At 41.3% G+C, this 18,814-nt stretch overlaps 4 protein-coding genes across 6 annotated transcripts; 2 read left to right on the top strand and 2 right to left on the bottom strand.

Annotated features, from left to right (window-relative positions):
- Positions 1-1,395: 1,395 nt before the first annotated feature.
- LOC141842179 (VQ motif-containing protein 4-like) lies at positions 1,396-2,471 on the bottom strand. The gene has a single exon (XM_074730405.1). The coding sequence runs from the start codon at positions 2,339-2,341 to the stop codon at positions 1,640-1,642; it is 702 nt and encodes a 233-aa protein (XP_074586506.1). The 5' UTR covers positions 2,342-2,471; the 3' UTR covers positions 1,396-1,639.
- Positions 2,472-4,495: 2,024 nt separating this feature from the next.
- On the bottom strand, positions 4,496-8,526 carry LOC141842182 (uncharacterized). 3 transcript variants are annotated; one of them, XR_012602861.1, is made up of 3 exons: positions 7,394-8,526; positions 5,203-5,842; positions 4,496-4,690 (listed from the first exon to the last, which is right to left on the bottom strand). XR_012602861.1 is itself a non-coding variant. In XM_074730407.1 (2 exons), the coding sequence occupies exons 1-2, from the start codon at positions 8,421-8,423 to the stop codon at positions 5,787-5,789; spliced, it is 1,086 nt and encodes a 361-aa protein (XP_074586508.1). In that variant the 5' UTR covers positions 8,424-8,526; the 3' UTR covers positions 5,133-5,786. The 3 variants fall into 3 exon arrangements, 1 of the variants encoding a protein (XP_074586508.1); XM_074730407.1 differs by lacking the exon at positions 4,496-4,690 and having other exon boundaries at positions 5,133-5,842; XR_012602862.1 differs by lacking the exon at positions 4,496-4,690 and having other exon boundaries at positions 5,790-5,842; positions 7,058-8,526.
- A 1,907-nt stretch (positions 8,527-10,433) lies between these two features.
- On the top strand, positions 10,434-14,393 carry LOC141840849 (putative galacturonosyltransferase 15). The gene is made up of 6 exons (XM_074728928.1): positions 10,434-10,823; positions 10,900-10,949; positions 11,538-11,711; positions 12,829-13,395; positions 13,468-13,770; positions 13,847-14,393. The coding sequence occupies exons 1-6, from the start codon at positions 10,682-10,684 to the stop codon at positions 14,141-14,143; spliced, it is 1,533 nt and encodes a 510-aa protein (XP_074585029.1). The 5' UTR covers positions 10,434-10,681; the 3' UTR covers positions 14,144-14,393.
- A 374-nt stretch (positions 14,394-14,767) lies between these two features.
- LOC141838454 (putative alpha,alpha-trehalose-phosphate synthase [UDP-forming] 7) lies at positions 14,768-18,607 on the top strand. Its single transcript, XM_074725939.1, has 3 exons — positions 14,768-16,980; positions 17,466-17,739; positions 18,024-18,607. Exons 1-3 carry the CDS (start codon positions 14,969-14,971, stop codon positions 18,330-18,332), a joined length of 2,595 nt encoding a protein of 864 aa, XP_074582040.1. The 5' UTR covers positions 14,768-14,968; the 3' UTR covers positions 18,333-18,607.
- The last annotated feature ends 207 nt before the right edge of the window (positions 18,608-18,814 follow it).

An 18,814-nucleotide genomic window follows, 5' to 3' on the forward strand; every position in this document is an offset into this window, starting at 1 on the left:
TGAGAGGTAGAATGAAATTAAACCAACCAACATAAAAGGATGAAGAACTAGAAAATACCCAGTAGTTCAATTAGTTCTCCTTTCTTCTGTGCCAGATGATTCCTCAATCGTTTTGGCAGTGCATATAGAATCACAAGTTTCGGATTGGTCGTCTGATGATTCTGATCCTTCACGATCAACAAGATTGACGAGCTCAGCCTGCGTTGCAACCTCGGATTCATTATCCCTTGATATTTTGACTGAAACTTCACAATAGGAACAGGAGATTTGAGGCAGGCCTAGCAGGAAGAAGAGGACTGTCCTCCTTCTGGTTCACTGGATCTTTTCTCATCATTTTGCCATTGCCATGCACAGCTCCACGATTTCCTTCTCTCTTCATCCTGTAAGAAGAGGAGTAACTTGATGCCTGATGTTGCCAGTTAGAGAAAGCAGTGAACCATTATTTATTTCAATTTGGAGTCCATCTTAGTTGCATACGGAAAGAATAGAAACTATGATATTAGGCTTTCATCCTACTTATTTATTTCAAGCAAGGAAGTATAGCATTACAGAAATCAAGCTATTAGTAAGAAAGAAAAAAACAACTGGAAACGGATTCAATATTTTCTCGATGCTAATAATCAGATGAACAATATAGTCAGCACGCCACACTTAAAATGCTTTTTCCCTGTCACTGCCCTTTCTCTTTGACAGGGCAACTCAGAAGAGGACGAGGAGACTAATTGACTCTGTTGTCGCCCAAGTCAATGCATATTAACGTATCTTGAAACTCAAAGAAAATCCAAGTGGAGATGGCTCGATTTTCTTCTCCAAAGATTCCTAAAGAAGTTCGGTGCCATTTAAATCGGTGACCTAGTTTAGAAAGCCAGTCCAGTTCTAGTCATTGCCTGCCACTTTGGCCAAAAATTCCTCCCCTGCAATATCTTAACGCCACAGCCCTGTCATAAATGGGCCACTGCCACTGCTTAGTTTGTATGCATCACTGGAAAGGGATCCACTCATTTACCTCCAATCATGGAGGGCAATAACATAAACATTGTTTTCGATTCATGCAAGGTAAAATTGATCTCATAGATTGGCTTTTGACAGTTACAGAAGACCAGCAAAGTCACTTATGAGCTGACAAAAGAAACGTGAACATGGTTAGTTAGTTAGCTAGCTCAGGTAAGTATTTCTGATTATTGGACTCTAGTGTTCAGTCTGAAGTCAAAATTTGTGCCATGCACGAGAAGGGAATCTTATAGCTGTCTGCAATTTGTCCAATGGGTGGGGGACAGACCACTAAAATTTGTAATGGCAGCAATCTTTTACTTTGTAATCACAATGTGTTATTCTCCACTTTGAGTCAACCAAAGAAAGCAGCAGCAATTTTGGTGGAAAGAAACAATTTGAGTGTTGTTTTAAAGAACAAATACTCGTCTGTGGGCTTCTTCTGTTCTTGAACAGATACTGAACATAAACTATGATGTTAAGAGTTCATACAGATGAACAGTAGAGTTTGAATCGATAGGATGAGACAAGACAGTGAAATATTGCAGATATCATTCGTGGCGGATTAAGGTTAGAGCTCGAATTGCAGACTTCAATGGAGAGGAGCTCGAATTGCACAATAGATTCCAAGGACATGAGCTCAAATTTCTCAGGAAGAAGAGCCGGCGGCGGAGGTGGAAGAAACTCTCGGGGAAGTCACCGGGAAGAGCGGCAGCAGCCTCGGCAGCTCCGTGTCCCGAGGTGTGGTCCGCGGAGAAGGGTGCAGGTAGAACCCCTTCTCGGCGATGGCTCTCTCCTCGGCCGACATCGCCGCAGCCGTAGGCGGATTGGGCCGCTGCGAGCGTCGGAAGGGATCCGGGTTCAGGGGGGTGACGGGGCTGAGGGTCAACGAGGGCAGGTCGAGGACGCTCGGCGAGAGGATCTCCGGCGGCTGCCTCCGCGGCGAGGCGCCGCCCAGGGGGGAATTAGGGTTCCAGCTGCTAGGAATCATGGGGCTGATCATCTTGAGATTCTTGAGGCTACCGCGGCGCTCGTAGAGCTTGAAAACCGGCTTCTTGGGCCCGGTGGCCTTCGCGGCCGGCGAGATCCCGCTCTTGGCGGGCGGCGGCGGCGGCGGCGGGGCGGAGTGCTTGGCAGCCGTGTCGGAGGAGCCGGTCCACATCTGGACGACCTGCTTGAAAGAGCCAGCGTCGGCCTGGATGAACGTAGTAGGGTAGAGACTAGCCGCGTCGACGGACCTCGGCGTGGACTTAGGAGTGAGCGGCGGCGCCTGCGCCGGCGATGCGGCCACTCCATTGCTGTTGCTGCTGGAGGAAGAGGAGGAATTCGGAGACTGGAGCCCTTTCTCCATTAAAAATCCAATTTTTATGCGCAAAGGAAGAGAGGGAAGGAGAGAGGAAGAAGAAAGGAAACAGCTTGGAGTCTCCTTCTTCTTCTTCTTCTTCTTCTTCTTCTTCTCTTTAGATTCAGTTGCTGGTCTTGTGGAGTTTGTATGTGTGGGAGAGAAATGGATCGTGATGTGGTTGCTTTATGGAAGCTCATGGTGGGGCAAGTCAAATTGGGGCATTTAGAAAAGGGTTGCGACGAGTTGACTCAGTTTGCACGATCCAACAACCTGCTTTTGATACATGTGATCGGACGCAATCTTTTTTTTTTTTTACTTTCTTTTTTTTTCTTTAAATGGCAGAGAATTAGGGTTTTTTCTGGAAGAAAAGGAAATTGTGAGTTGCGATGAAGGAGTCAAACATGGTAGCGGAAATCGCAAAGAATTTTGTATAGAGACTAATAAAAATAGCATTTCATGAATAAGGTGGTGGCCCACTTTTTGCCCCCAAACTTGACTCATCTTGATGCAACCCTCTAGTAAATGTTGTCTTCTCGTTTTAAAAAATAAAATAAAAATAATAAATAATAAATAAAATAAATGCTGGCCAATAAATAATCCAAACACTGTGTGGAATTCGTCAAATGTATCTCCTATATTACCCTTGACTCCACTTCTTTCATTCCGGGCAATGGTGGCGCGGTAGGACATCTAAATTATTACTCAAACACCTACGATTCGATCCTTAACTACGACGTATTTATAAAAATTTTTCTCCAAATGGAAACGCAATCAAAGGATGTTGGGCGTCTGAGCTGGCCGTTGCGTGCACTTCCCGATTTACCTTAGTGGCCAGTGGAAAACTTCCGTGGGACCGGACCGATCACCCCAGAGATAGTCAATGAGGCTAATTAGGATTTATCATTTTTTTTTTTTACTCCACGTCCTGAAATTTATCAAATTTTTTTTACTCCACTTCCTTCGTTCATCACCCATAGAGAAAAGAAAAGATATAACAAAAGAAAATTATTTTATCATTTTAGAAATAAAATAAAGGGAAAAAAATCAGATCAGTATGCATGATCCTGCCATCTCAATTTGGTAGATGAAGAACAGATTTTTTGGCAATCTATCTATTTATTTTATTTATTTATTTATTTGTTTATCAAATGACAAGCATATTTGGTACCCAATCATCAATTAATGCACTGCCACACCCAACCCAATCCAACCCAACCCAACCAACTCTGAGCAGGTACTACTAAATCTTTTGGCTTGACCAGGGTTAGCTGAGAGCCTAATGAACAGTCATCAAGTTCCTGAAATAATAATCATTTTTCACATTTAACATGTGTGAAAGATGATTCGACTAACAAACAAATAGGTTGTTTTGCTTCAGTTGATATAGACATGCATCCTATAATTTAAAAGCTTTAGCTATTTCAGTTCTAACAATAAGAAGATATTACAAATAAGTAAAATAATAATAATTAAAATGTGTTTATAGTAAGCTAAAAGAAAATTTACATAACATAGTAGCATTATACCTTCAGTAAATAATATATATATTTTTTATTGACTCTATGAGACTTCATAGAGTCGAACCACTCGTGATACTGAAGTGCCACGTTAGAACCCACTTGCACTTTCCGAATTTATCTGGTGACTCACTTATGGAGTCGATCCCGTCCATCTCTAGATTAATCGGATTGCAAGAACTGAACACCTAATTAAAAAGATAAATAAGTAATATAATTTTGGACAGAATCATCAAGGATCTCATCCCACCGACTATTGTAAAATTACATAACCACTCTCAAATACATTATATTTGAGGACAATTTGGGTAGTATATATATATATATATATATATATATATATATAAGAAATCTAAATGGGACGTTCATCTGATAGATTTCAAATAATAAAGAATTTTTTCCAAGAGATTGATGGAACTATAAAATAGGTAAAGTTGATTCATTTTCTATTGATATAGTCGTAGGAATTTCTGTTAAGATGTAAAACAAGGGGAAAAAGGATAGAGAAAGTCAACTCCTATTCCACTTATTAAGAAGTATTTGTGATGGAACTTTGCTGAAAAGATAATTTATATATAAAAAAACATAGACACAGCATCCATTCTTTATTTTCTTTAATCAAGTGGAGTTCAGCACCTTCACTTAAATATGAATAACTATTAAGAGGAAAAGATTCAGAAAGTGAACTATAATAATATTTTTTTTCTTTTTTTATTTTAAAAAAAAACTTCAGTTCCAATTACCTCATCGATCATCCATTACTGAAGGCGACTGGAAGTGGAGAATGAGGTTCTCTCCATTTTGAAAGTTGATGCTCATAATAATAAACAAATTCAACCTGCATGACAAAGACACAAGCCAGATCATAGAGAAACATGTTACATGAGGGAAAATATTAGTGGTAGTTTTTCCCTACAACATTATAGCTATAGCTAACCATAAATCTTGAAAGAAACATATATAGCAAGAGAACAAATAAGTGGCATGAAATTCTAGAAGATGTAGATGTTAACACTTGGAAAATTTCTTTGGTTTGAGCGTCCGTTTACACCTTGTCCACTCGAATATACAACACAACACAATATTTATGATAACCAAGATACCATTGTAGAAAACAAAGGCACAAGTCATGATATTGCAACATGTGATAATAATATGACAATTACCCAATGTAATTATTGTTTTCATTATTTTGTAATTCTTAAAGGACAAATATTACAACTTGTGATAATAATATGGCAATTACCAATACAAAGCTCAATATTAGAGGTGGTTTATGCAATCATAAATAGAGGATTCAGTAATCTGAGGGCAAAAGCAATATTACATGATATAAATGTAAACACATACCTACTTTTGGTCGCTTCATAATCAATATCTTAATGGTAATTTCCTTTCAAACTCCATAAACAGATGATAGAAATATATAACGTGCTGTTCAGATGAAAAACAGAAGTTGCATAATTGGTAGTGCAGAGATCTTGTCTGGTCGTATTCTGTTTGCAGAAAAAGGTTACTGAAATCAGCACCCGCTCATTATGTTCAAACTAGCTGATGGAGTACACATACACTAGGTATCATAAATTTCAAAGAGATCGGTTTCAAGTTCCACAAGGTGTTGGGATTGAGATCAGAATTGACAGCTGCTGCTTCTCTAGCCATATCTGTGCAATTTCTGGTTGAAAATCAAACACAGGTCAATTGATGTTGAAATTTCAATGCAATTCTCACCATCCATGACTTTTATAGATCCTGTCAAAGAAGAATAATTAATGATCCACACACTACTGGAATGGACTGCACTGTCATCCCTGAGCTCTGAGGTGATCATGAATTTCACATCCTAGTCCCACCATACTGATGAAGTTGAAGTTGGAAGGAGAACTTGAAAAGACTGTTTTTTCCACACCTCTAGCAATCAGGAACTTCATATTTTACAAGTGCGCTACAAGTGGTGTATCCACAGTTTCAATGATCTCCATAGAGGATGCTGCAACCAAAACTAAAAGTGAGCTTTTTTAATTAGTATGCTAACAAAGAGACCTCACAAGTCATTACGCATTCATGTTGTTTAGCAGCATGGTTCCTATTTTAATTATGTTCCTCATTGCAGTAATATTTTTTTGTAACATTCATATACTACCAGTTTCTGTGTCAGACTTATGCTTGAAATGCCAGACCCACGTAGTAAGATATTTAACTCAAGCACCATGGCAGATCTATCCTACAGACGGATGTCAATTGCAAAGATCGCCTAAATTATTGAAATCAGGACATAACAATTGAAAGGTTGTATGTACAAGGTATTGTGTGACATATCCATCTAATGATGCAGTAAAGGCAAGAACTGATCAGAAAGAACAATAGGGCATGGCTCACAGACAGTAATGATGCTCAAGCTAAGAGAGCATTAGTGCTAATAATGGTCCCATACCACTCAGTATTCATTTCCAAGTTTGATAATGTATCACTAATTCAAACTACAATTTGACAGTATCTCAAGAAGAGAGCAAACATAAAGATAATTGCTGGGGCCACAAGCTGAAATTTAATTTCTATCAAGCTAAGAATAGCTATTGTTTCTCTAGTGAACAGAAGTCTTTCGCAATACAAAAGGTAACATATTTTACCTTAAGCTATCTTGTTGACACAATATCATTCTGTAGTTGAGGTAACAACTGGTTCTTTTGCATCAATAGGTGTGAATAACAAAATCAGTTACATCAACAGCTTTATTTTTAGATATTAGTAACACATAGTAAGTTGGCATTTCTTCAATTTTCTAGTTAGTGAAGGTCACAACAGCAACAGGTCAAGCATCCTTATAAAAGATGTACAGGACTCTCGACTCTGGAGTAGTTGTAAATACGATGTTTTTGTAAAAGCTTGTGGGAATTATGTTAGATGGACAGTAGATGCATTTGAGAAAGCAGAAAATGTAGCATAAAGGGGGAGCATTTTTCCACCTTAATTAGGTAATCAACATCTTACACAGAAGAAAGATATGATACAAGCATCAAATATTAGTTGAATTTTGGGCATAGAGAAAAACTTGACAAAGTCTATTTCCCTAAAATTTTCTTCAATTTCAGTGCTGTCAGCGAAGGCAGCCTCGCTAGGTAAAGAAATTGAAAATGACATTCAATATAAACAAATTTGCCTCTCATCTAATTGCAACAAAAGTAGAATGGCATAAAAAGGCCACCTCTAGTAGTAACTTGAGATCTCCCAATTCCTTGAACTCTAGTAAGGAATTTCCTTGAGCATTGTTGTCAAACTTGCCTAGTATTAAAAATATATGTCTCAATAGAATTGTTTGGTGTAGATCAAACTACATACAGCATTTTGGAATTCCTAATATTTTGGCACCAGAAGTTTTTTCAACTGGTTTGTCTAATGTGATCCATAGAATTTCTGGATAATCATATCATCCAGCAATCAATCTATCAATTTCTGCTGGATGTCCAAACTCAAAAAAATCTTTCAGCTTACTACACAGCCACTGGCTACATGTGAGATTCAAACCAGTCGAGAATATCACCTATAGGCAAGCTGGTCATCTCATGGTATGCAAAGGCAAGATTTAACTCCTCCTCGATGTGATCAAGCCATTCATACTTCTCCATTGAAGGAACCTTTTCCTTAAGAGCTTGCTTCCACCGAGTTGCTCGTCCATCGTTCTTCAAATATCCCTTCTCATCAATGAAACCCTTCTCCTGAAACAACTCAAATAGACTGGCAGATACTGTCTCATCCAAACCAGGGATCCTTTCCGTCAAAATCGTACGAGTCAATGGGAACTCCAGACACCTGACCTCCTTAACAGAAACACCCTTCTTCTTCAACGCAGCCATGTTCTTCTCTATCAGCCTCTTTACACGCAGGTCTTTAGGCATATGGACAAAGAGAGTGGCAGGATACCCAACTGGAAAACCCATAGAACGGAACACCCCAGCTGAAATCATGAGCGCTATGCTGCTAAAATTCACCTCCTTTGCCAGATCAGAGACAAAATAACCACCAGATGAAGCACCCAGAGCTGTGACAGGAAGCTTTTGGAGCTCGTGGTTCTCAATCCACCATTGTAGTATCCCTTTAACAATGCCAACATCCTTCTCGATAGACCAGCATCTACCGAGGCTGGACACAGCGATGACAGCGAACCTGCGACCTAGAGCGTTGAGGACAATCAGCCTGTCTTCTGGAAGACCAACGCAGTGCGGGCAATGAGCGGATCGATCCCAGAAATTGGCAGCTCGGCAGTTGCAACCGTGAGCTATGAAGAGGACGGCCTTGGGGGACTCGGGAATTTGCCATATGACTTCGGTCCCGTTGATGAATTCCACGGTAGGTTGGGATCGAACAGATGCAACAGCGACAAGATGATTCCTTTCACTCCTCCTATCAGATTGGGCCAGTGATTCAGCCGAGCCTTTAGAATTCATGGTGGTGGCTAGAATAATCACGCCGACGAGAAGAAGAGCCAGCAATGCGACAGCAACCGCCCCGCCTCTCCGCTGCGCGCTCAGTGGCTTCTTCGCTCTCTGCACGCGATTGGAGAGAGGCGGCATGATTTAGGGCAAGATCGAAGCTTTGCGTCTGGAAGGGATTTGCACGCCAGACGAAAAGCCTGACCGCCTGCTGGATCATCAAAAAAGCATCTCGCAAACAAGATTCGACGAACTCCTGAAGATTGAGCACGCGACGAGATGCGATCGAGATCGAGAAATCGAAATCGATAGTTAGAACTTCTTTTCAAATTGGGCCATTCAGTGGCCCAAAAGCCTTATATGGGCTGGACGGGCTTATATGAAATCCCAAATGCAAAATTATAATAATTTACTTTTACAAATTAGTCCTTTGTTTCTATGAATATATGTTTTCGCCCTTGCATTTTGAACTTTAATATATTTAAAGTTCTCACATGATGTCACACACGTGATGTTATGTTTCAAACAAAGGAGAAAACAATGTTCCAACTAATTTCATCTTTTATGGTTCATGTTATTATTATTATTATTATTATTATTATTATTATTATTATTATTATTATTATTATTGACATCTTGAAAGAATCTATCTATCTATCTTTTTCTCCATTAGACGGCATTGTCTCTACTTTTAAAGTCACAAGAACATGGTTTGGTCTTTATATCTCAATCAACAAAGAACAAGTGATTGCTCATCTTTTATGAATGTAGGGATCCACTCCAAGTAGTGCTCCAACTATTTTCTTCAATTACCTTACACACCAGGGGGAGATGAAATTATTAAATTTGACTCAAAATCCTCACTAAATTCTATTGTTAGATTTTTGTAACTCTTACAAGTTAAATTGTAGCAAATCAAAAGACGGGGGATATGGAAAGATCCAAAATGATTCTATGTTGTTGAGGAATCAAAATCAATCCACCTTAGTTAGTCATATTTGGCCACAATTTTTATGCATATATATATATATATATATATATAATTGATAAATTATTTCATGCCTATATTTTGATTTATTACCATCACATGATTTGAAGGGTGCATTTTTTTTATGCATAATAATTCATGATTTTTAACATGTTATGAACCATGAAATATCAATAGTATTCCGGGCTATAGTACTTATGGCATGAGGTAATATCAATGGAAAAGTATCGGTCACCTAGAGATTGAGCTAATTAGATTATCATTTTTTTATGGCAAGAAGTGGAACCAATTTTTTAGGTAATAAGAATTTAAATCTCACCTAAGACATATTATGCATGGGAGTTTAAAAAAATTTATAATGATAGATCATTTGCCAAGACTTATATGTGCTTTTCATTTGATTTAATCATTAGTGATTAGTGGAAAATTTTTGTAATGATCACTTCCATAATTAGTAGAATCGTAAGAACTGAATACTTAAATTATAAATAAAATAAAATATCAAATAATTGTAAAAATAAAAATACTTGATAAGATATCTACATTCCTTTTTTTTACCAAAATGAAAGCATCTAACTAAAATTCCATTATCGAGGTTGGCATTCTAAAATATAGATTTATAGAGAGTGGATTTTGAAATTGACACATCATCTACAAAATTAAAACATCGTAATATCATCTAAAGGCAAAATCCATTTAATTATCCAAATATCAATTTTATGAGGGCCTTTATGTAAGAAACTACTGCCATCTTGTCTAAACTTTTCTTCGCAGGTAAGAAAACTGATTGGCCCATTTGCCAAACACGCCCTTACCATTATTAATTTATCATATTACGCCTTTGTGTTCAAATCGCGCTTTAGTCCTATTTTGATTCCAAAATTACTTTTGGAAAAAAATGTAGCAAGTTGGTATATTAATAAATTCCTCGTCGACATTTTAAATATTAATTATTTTTAATATTCCTAGCAATTTTACTGGCCTGGTAAAATTGTGAAGAAATTGGTTCGATAAGGGAGTGAAATCTGTCATTTTCATTCAATCAATTTTCAGGGTAAAATTATAAAGTACTTGTGTCGGTCGTCGTCGATTTCCTAAATTGTCGAGGGGTAAAACGGGAAACCGACCTCCTTCGTCGCATAAACTTCATCGTGCGGCTTCGAACTCGAACGCGACATTTGCCTTTTATTCTTCCCCCCCTTCTTCTTTCTTCTTCCGCTCCACTCTTTTCCTTCTTCTTCCTTAACAAGGTAGATCTCAAGGTGTTCGACGAAATGACGCAGAGAACAACCGCTCGGAGGATGATCAATTGCTGCCTCCTCTGCTTCCTCCTCCGGCAGTGAGACGACGGGAGGGGAGTGCTTATGCAGTGCCGTCCGCTGCTGGCTGGCGGGGGAGACCTATCCCAATCATGAAGCTTGTGAAAACACCGCCGGCTCGGCGGATCCCTCACCGCTTGGCCGTACCCGCCGTCCTCCTCGCCGCCCTCTTCCTCCCCTTTGTCTTCATCCGCGCCGCTTTCCTCGCGCTCGACGCACGCGCCTCCTCCATCAGTAATTCTTTCTCCCCCCGTCTTGTTCTTTCACTGGAAAGCACTTCACATTGACCGTGAGGAGTATATGGATGCAGGTTGCTTTGGGTGGAGGATAACGCCTCGATTGCTACTCGATTCGCCTCAGGTGCGACATTTCTGTGCTCACTCTCCTTTCCACTCTGTTTCCAGTTACTGCACTCGAATCGGTTGTGCTTGCTTACACCATTACAACGTGCGCCCGCCCCGGGCAGATTAGTCAATTCAATTTACTGCATCTCGTTCAGGCTTTGGCAACAAAATTATCGTAATTACAAATCGTTCACGTGGATATCTTGGATCTATTGGAATCCAGCTTTGCTGCAATCACGCGGTTTCTAATGAGATCAAAAAAGAAACCTTTTTTTCTTTGACTTTTGTGCCTAGTTTTTTGTTTTTCTTAAATTAATGCAAGGTTTTATGGTGTCATAATGATGTAATATGGGTGCAAAATTCCACAATGCATGTGAACTCTGATCTCCTTCCTCCTTTTTCTTCTGTTTCTCTATCTTGTGCTGTGGACTTTACACTGTCAGATTGAAGAACCTTTACACGAATAAAGATTCCGCTGCACATTTGATAAATCTATTGTCTTTTACAATCTATATCTCATGCTCTATTTGCAGGAAAATTGTTGACCACAATCTTATGACTTTGAGAAGGACAAACTTTTTGACTTGGCTCATATTGTATCCAGGATTTCGGGGAGGAATTGAGGAGAGTTTATTTGGAAAATGGAGGGCAGGAGCTAGATCCTCAGTTGGTGGACGTTGCACCGGACTCTGTGGAGGATCTGATATCTGAAATGAGCTCTCCCTCTTTCTATCAACACCTTGACCTGAGGTCATTCTTGTTGAAGACCAAGGCTATGGTATGCCCTTTTTCTAGGATGTACCTTACCTTGCTGAATATGATAGTTTTGGATTTTTAGAATATAAATGTTACAGGCTAATATTGAGGTGGAGAGTTTAGCCAAGAAAAAGATCAAATAGAAACTGCCAAGAATTGTTCCCAAGTTGCTCAAGCATGGGGACCCTGTATATGACACTTATCCTAGATGATAGGTCATATTAAAGTTGTGGAGAACTCTTCAGATACCTCCAAGATGAGCAGAGATGAGTTGTACTGGAGAAGATACCTCACTTCCACTTACTATTGCTTTCTTTGTTTCCACATTAACTGGATTTCAACCACAATCCAATTTTACAGTTACAAGAACTACTTGAAGTGATCTAACCTGAACTGAGACTTATGACTAGGATTACCACAAACAACTGAATAACAAATTCAGTCATGTGGTTTCTAATGAGGTATTAGTAGTTTGAGACAAAATAGTGAACTCTTTTAGACTTTTTAAGTCGCCACTATACTCACTTGGAGGACACTCTATAATTAAGGAGCAATAGGATCAAGCTTCACCTTGACGAATTTGAGCTTCAAGCCAGGCAGACTGTGTACTGATGACCAAGTGGATCTTTCAATAATGAACTACATTCGCAATCTGTTTCTTTTGGAATTTAGTTTTAAACAGAAATATGGCACATCTTGTCTGGATAAATGTTAACCATTTGTTTGGTCAATGGCCTTGGTGGATGGCTATCAGGATCTCCAGTCTCCAATTAATGATGAACTTGTCACTGGTGTAGTATATTTAGTACATGAGGGTCGTAGTAAAATTGTACAGTTTACTGTCTTTGTTAATTATCTTAGACTTAGGTCGTAAGCTCATACTAGTTGATCTCTCTTTGCCCTATCATGAAGTTAAGAGAGAAGAGAGGGGGAATCCAACTGACTACATACATACTTACCATGACAGATGCATGCAAGGATATATATGATTGGGATTTTTTGTCTATTTTTTCTTGTTTGTGAATTTACTACTAAGTTACTGTTATATTCCAACAAGATGATTTCTTGATATTTTACTGGTTATTTTCCTTGATGCTATCATGAAACTCAGACCTATCTATCTTAACGAATTTGATCAGCTACTGAAGATGGACCAGAAAGTTCAGTCTGCTAGGCTTCAAGTGATAATCTTCCAGCACTTGGCTTCGATTGGGCTTCCAAAGAGCATCCATTGCCTCACCTTGAGGTTGGCAGAGCAGTACCTTACAAATGCCGTCGCTCGATCGTCTCTGCCACCACCAGAATATGCCTCACGGCTGACAGATAACTCATACCATCACATCGTGCTAATAACCGACAATGTGGTCGCTGCTTCTGTCGTGGTCTCATCCACCATTTCTAGTTGTCGCTCTGATCCTGAGAAACTAGTGTTCCACATCGTCACTGACAGGAAGACTTGCAACTCAATGCATGCCTGGTTTGCTCTCCACTCCTTCGTTCCTGCAGTGGTGGAGGTAAGGGGACTTCACCAGTTTGATTTTCCTCCAGATGTGAACGCCGTGATCATGAACACCGTAGAGGAACTCCGTCAGAGCTTATCCGCTTATCGCCATTATAGGAGAGCAGATAAAGAATACAGAAGACTTTTAGATCTCAGACCGAACATGTTCTCGCTCTTGAACTATATGAGGATGCATCTTCCTGAGGTAAGTAAGCCATGTCTCAGTTGCATAACTATGAAGTTTGAAATGATAAGAATTAGCTGTCTTACGTGACAGCTCTTTCCGAAATTAGACAAGGTGATTCTTCTGGACGACGATGTGGTGGTTCAGAGAGACTTAACGCCCCTCTGGCACGTAGAACTGCAAGGACTGATCATGGGCGCAGTTAGTTTACAAGATTCAGACGAAGTTCTCAAGACATTTGGCGACTACCTTAATTTCTCGAATGCAATGCTTTCGTCGCCGCGACTTGGGCTGCAGCGCGATAGCTGTGCGTGGTCGGAGGGCTTGAACATATTCGATCTGCGAGCATGGAGGAAGAACAACATCACTCGTGTTTATCAGCACTGGCTCAAATCGGCAAGTGTTCCTCAGATCAAACATCTTTCATCCATTGAATTTCTTCTAATTAAGCAGTCTTCATTACCTTGATCAGAACCGCGAGTCTGGATTCGCGCTGTGGCCCATGGGGCCGCTGCCGCCGGCTTTGATAGCATTCGACAAACAACATCTGCCTTTGGAGCGTTCATGGCTGTCGACAGGACTAGGTTGGCAAATGCCTGCCTCCGATCGACTCAAATCCGCTGCAGTTCTTCATTTCAGCGGGCCAGGGAAGCCATGGCTCGAAACTGGACATGCCGAACTGCAAAGGATTTGGCGAAGCCACTTGAACCATTCCGACGAGTTGCTAAGCAGCTGTATGTTTGGTCATGGCGATGGAGGGATGACATGACCATACAAACAAAATGTATAGAAAATACTATACATTCTTATTGTTTTTGGTATGCAGAGGCTTAGGAAGGTCGAGCAGAGAGAAGAAGAAGGTGTAGTCTTCAGTCTCTGCTCTATCTGTAACTGTCTCTGCTTTACTACTTTCAGCTAAAGTTTGCGCATGAGAGGAGAGGAGAGGAGACGAGAGGAGGAAGAAGATGATTTGTCTCCTTTTTCTTGTTAATGACGAACAAATTAGCCTCTGTATTAATCGTCTAATTAAGTTTCTATTTTCATTTTTCATTTAATTAGATACTCAAATATAACGTGAAAGAATCTAAATTAAAAATAAACACGTGGCGGGCGAGGGAGGAAGCCGCCCGGCACATCGAATTGAATGGAACCCAGACAGAGTACGGCGGACGCGTGGCGAGCGAGGAAGACGCAGGCGGAACATCCGGGTGGGGCCCGTTGGCCGCAGAGGTTGACTGCGTGTGTCCAGCTGGCACGAGGCAAATTCCACTGGATATTCCGTCGCTTAATATTTTTTTCTTTTCTTTTTTTTATTAGTTACAGGTAGATAAACTCGACACGGCAAATAATAATTTTTAAAAAAAAAAAAAGAAATTAGACAACAGCTAAATCTTTGCTTGTTTCGTCTTCCATTCAATGCCGAATGCCGTGTTGTTCTACCAATTATTAACGATAAATTTGTAAACAACTAATGTTTTTTCACCCAAATCGGTTCTCTTACTTCCTCCTCGTCCGATCTGTGGCTGTCCATCGTGGTGTTTGAATTTTGATTGCTTCTTGTCTGTTCTAGGGTTTCGCTTGTGATCGGAGCAGGATGATGTCCAGATCGTACTCCAATCTGCTCGATCTGGCGTCGGGGAACTTTGCGGCTGTGAGTCTGGGCGGAGGAGGAGGAGGAGGAGGGTTGCGGCGGATGCCGCGGGTGATGACGGTGCCGGGGACGCTGGCGGAGCTGCAGGAGGAGGAGCGGGCGAGCAGCGTGGCGTCGGACGCGCAGTCGTCGCAGGTGCAGGAGCGCATCATCATCGTGGCGAACCAGCTTCCGGTGCGCGCCAGCCGCCGGGCGGAGGGACGGGGGTGGAGCTTCTCGTGGGACGAGGATTCATTGCTACTCCAGTTGAAAGATGGCCTCCCAGAGGACATGGAGGTGCTTTACGTCGGCTCCCTCCGCGTCGACGTCGAAGCCCACGAACAGGACGACGTCGCGCAGACGCTGCTCGAGCGGTTCAAGTGTGTGCCGACCTTCCTCCCCCCGGATCTCCACGACCGCTTCTACCATGGATTCTGCAAGGGCCGCCTCTGGCAGCTGTTTCACTACATGCTTCCCTTCTCCTCCTACTCCTCCGGCGGCGGCAGTCGCTACGACCGCAGGTTGTGGGAGGCCTACGTCCTCGCCAACAAGATCTTCTCGGAGAGAGTCGTCGAGGTGATCAACCCGGAGGAAGACTACGTATGGATCCACGATTACCACCTTATGGCCCTCCCCACCTTCCTACGCCGCCACTTCAACCGCCTCCGAATGGGATTCTTCCTCCACGTACCTTTCCCCTCCTCAGAGATCTACCGCACTCTTCCATTCCGTGAAGAGATTCTAAAAGCCCTCCTCAACTGCGACATTATCGGCTTCCACACCTTCGATTATGCCCGCCACTTCCTCGCCTGCTGCAGCCGCATACTCGGCATCGAGTACCAATCCAAGCGCGGCTACATCGGCCTCGACTACTTTGGCCGCACCATCGGGATCAAGATAATGCCTGTTGGCATCCACATGGGCCAGCTCCAGTCCGTGCTCCACCTCCCCGACAAGGAGTGGCGGGTCGACGAGCTCCACCAGCAGTTTGATGGAAAGACCGTGCTCCTTGGCGTCGATGACATGGACATTTTCAAAGGAATCAACCTCAAGCTGCTAGCTTTTGAGCACATGCTTAAGATTCACCACAAGTGGCAGGGGAGAGCTGTTCTTGTTCAGATTGCCAATCCGGCCAGGGCGCAAGGAAAGGATCTGAAGGAAATACAAGATGAGATCCAGGAGAGCTGCCAAAGGATCAACAAAACCTTCGGGCATGAAGGGTACAGCCCAGTGGTTCTAATTGAGCGCTCCATGTCTGCCGTCGAGAAGATCGCTTACTATAGTATTGCAGAATGTGTGGTTGTCACTGCAGTTAGGGATGGGATGAACCTAACTCCCTATGAATACATTGTATGCAGACAGGGGTTCTTCGATTCCACAGATTCAGTGGCTAAAAGCCCAGCAAAGAGCATGCTGGTCGTCTCAGAGTTCATTGGCTGCTCTCCGTCCCTTAGTGGTGCGATTCGGATCAATCCATGGAATATAGAGACCACAGGAGAAGCATTGAATGAGGCAATCTCTCTTTCTGATGCAGAAAAACAACTCCGGCATGAGAAACACTACCGATATGTCTCCACTCACAATGTTGCTTATTGGTCGAAGAGCTTCATGCAGGACTTGGAGAGAACTTGCAAGGATCATTTCAGGAGGAATTGCTGGGGAAGTGGTCTTGGTTTTGGATTTAGAGTAGTTGCAGTCGATCCCAATTTCAGAAAGCTTCATGCTGATGGGATTGTCTCAGCTTATACAAAGGCTAAGAGTAGGGCTATCCTGTTGGATTACGATGGAACATTGGTGCCACAAACATCCATTAACAAGAAGCCTAGCCGAGAAGTTATTAGGATAGTCAGTACCCTTTGTGAAGATAAGCAGAATGTAGTTTTTATCGTCAGTGGAAGAGGCCGACAAAGTCTAGATGAATGGTTTCTGCCATGCAAGAAGCTCGGTATCGCAGCTGAACATGGATACTTCATCAGGTATATTTCTTGTTGCTGTGCCTGTGCTATGCTATCTAACAATCCAATTATATAAGAGACCTAATAAATTGCAGGAATTAACTCATTGGGCGTATGATGCTCAAATTGTAGCAATAATCTAACAAATCTACTCCTCTTTTGTAGTGCATATTGCTTATGATGTTTAGTGAGTATAGTGATTGAGTTATTGATCATGAAGGCTACCAAGATCTGTGCTAAGTATATAATGCATATTAGAGTGATGATTGATATTTATCTGTCACTGAACAAAGAGGAAAAGCTTGCTACAGCATGAACATCCTTAACCAACAGAAATTAACCAAAGAAATTTCTTGCCTTTCTGGAATTTGTTACAGTTAATTACTCATAAACTGTATGGATGGCTGTCTATATTGCTCGTTGTAGTTATGCTGCTTGAATAGTGGAAGAATAAATAATATCAGTTTATTAATGTTAATATCCTTGTGTCTTCTCGATATATTCAGGTGGACCCAAGATCAAGAATGGGAAACCTACAGCCAGACCACTGACTTTTCATGGATGCAGATTGCTGACCCAGTGATGAATCTATATACAGAGTCTACCGATGGGTCTTGTATTGAAACCAAAGAAAGTGCTTTAGTTTGGCACCATAGAGATGCAGACCCAGACTTTGGTTCTGCTCAGGCAAAGGAAATGCTTGACCATCTAGAAAGTGTACTTGCAAATGAACCAGTCTCAGTGAGGAGCGGCAAATTTATTGTGGAAGTGAAGCCTCAGGTATGCATTTGCATGGTGCATTGAGTTTGATTTATCAGATGCATTGCATTCTAATCCAGGTTTATTGCACTGAAACACTTGAACCATGAATAGAAAGTTTCTGATTGACAGTTCTTTATCAAGCCACCATAATCAGTTTTAACTATTTGTAGCCTACATAATTTGAAGACATTGCATCTCGCATACTGCTATCTGCCATTGCAAACTACTATCACTGCATACTTGTTATCTACCAATCTTGTTTCGCGTTCGTGTATCTCATTGTGCTATTGTTGCTTCTCCAGGGCGTTAGCAAAGGTCTAGTGGCCGAGAAGATTCTATCGTCACTGGCAGAGAAGGGAAGACCAGCTGATTTCGTGCTGTGTATCGGCGACGACAGGTCGGACGAGGACATGTTTGAAAACATTGCAGGAGCTGTAGCAGAGAAATTGATAGCTCCTAATGCATCCATATTTGGTTGCACTGTCGGCCAGAAACCAAGCAAGGCCCGGTTTTTCTTGGACGATACAAATCATGTTCTAAACACACTCACAGCACTTGCAGATGCCTCGGAGCAATTTGTTTCTCTTGAGAATATAACTGATTCACAGTGACAGCATGAATGGCAGATCAAAATTTCCCCATGAGCCTCTAATTCAAGGTAGATCACTGCCTCTGAGAAACTTGTACACCTGCTCAGATTCCTCAGTCGGAAGGAACATTTCGACTCGACTACCTTTCTCCCAAAGGGAATTATGCCACTGCATTGATCGGATACCAATTTAGTCTAGTAAGAAGAAATTTGCCAGCCATTTCAAGTTTTGAATCGAGTTTTACTGATAGTGCAGACTTTTCCCAGTTATATACATAGGCAACTACTGCTTTTCCACGAATGGTTTGTCATTTATCTCGTTGCTCTTCCAAAGGCAAGCAACAAGGAATCGCTGAAGGTTGAATGCAGCCATTCTATCTCAGAATCCATGTCGACTGAACAGGTTGCATCAGTTTGAATACTTGCAATTCTTTTTCTACGCATCTTCATGTCTATTATTCGTCCATCGTTCATTACGTGATTGAATATAACGATAAAATAAAT

Source organism: Curcuma longa, chromosome 11 (genome assembly GCF_044706935.1).
Source record: "Curcuma longa cultivar G26 ecotype Majalengka, Jawa Barat chromosome 11, ITB_CL_G26_1.1, whole genome shotgun sequence".
NCBI classification, from domain to species: Eukaryota; Viridiplantae; Streptophyta; class Magnoliopsida; order Zingiberales; family Zingiberaceae; genus Curcuma; species Curcuma longa.

Excerpts from the sequence above, each read along its gene's own strand:
- LOC141842182 (XM_074730407.1), bottom strand. The coding sequence starts at position 8,423 with ATGCCGCCTCTCTCCAATCGCGTGCAGAGAGCGAAGAAGCCACTGAGC. Across the intron at positions 5,843-7,393 it reads GATGACCAGCTTGCCTATAG|CATCCTCTATGGAGATCATT; the intron begins GTGATATTCTCG and ends TTTTGGTTGCAG.
- LOC141842179 (XM_074730405.1), bottom strand. The coding sequence starts at position 2,341 with ATGGAGAAAGGGCTCCAGTCTCCGAATTCCTCCTCTTCCTCCAGCAGC.
- LOC141840849 (XM_074728928.1), top strand. The coding sequence starts at position 10,682 with ATGAAGCTTGTGAAAACACCGCCGGCTCGGCGGATCCCTCACCGCTTG. Across the intron at positions 10,824-10,899 it reads CGCACGCGCCTCCTCCATCA|GTTGCTTTGGGTGGAGGATA; the intron begins GTAATTCTTTCT and ends ATATGGATGCAG. Across the intron at positions 13,396-13,467 it reads TGAGGATGCATCTTCCTGAG|CTCTTTCCGAAATTAGACAA; the intron begins GTAAGTAAGCCA and ends CTTACGTGACAG.
- LOC141838454 (XM_074725939.1), top strand. The coding sequence starts at position 14,969 with ATGATGTCCAGATCGTACTCCAATCTGCTCGATCTGGCGTCGGGGAAC. Across the intron at positions 16,981-17,465 it reads GAACATGGATACTTCATCAG|GTGGACCCAAGATCAAGAAT; the intron begins GTATATTTCTTG and ends CGATATATTCAG. Across the intron at positions 17,740-18,023 it reads TTGTGGAAGTGAAGCCTCAG|GGCGTTAGCAAAGGTCTAGT; the intron begins GTATGCATTTGC and ends TTGCTTCTCCAG.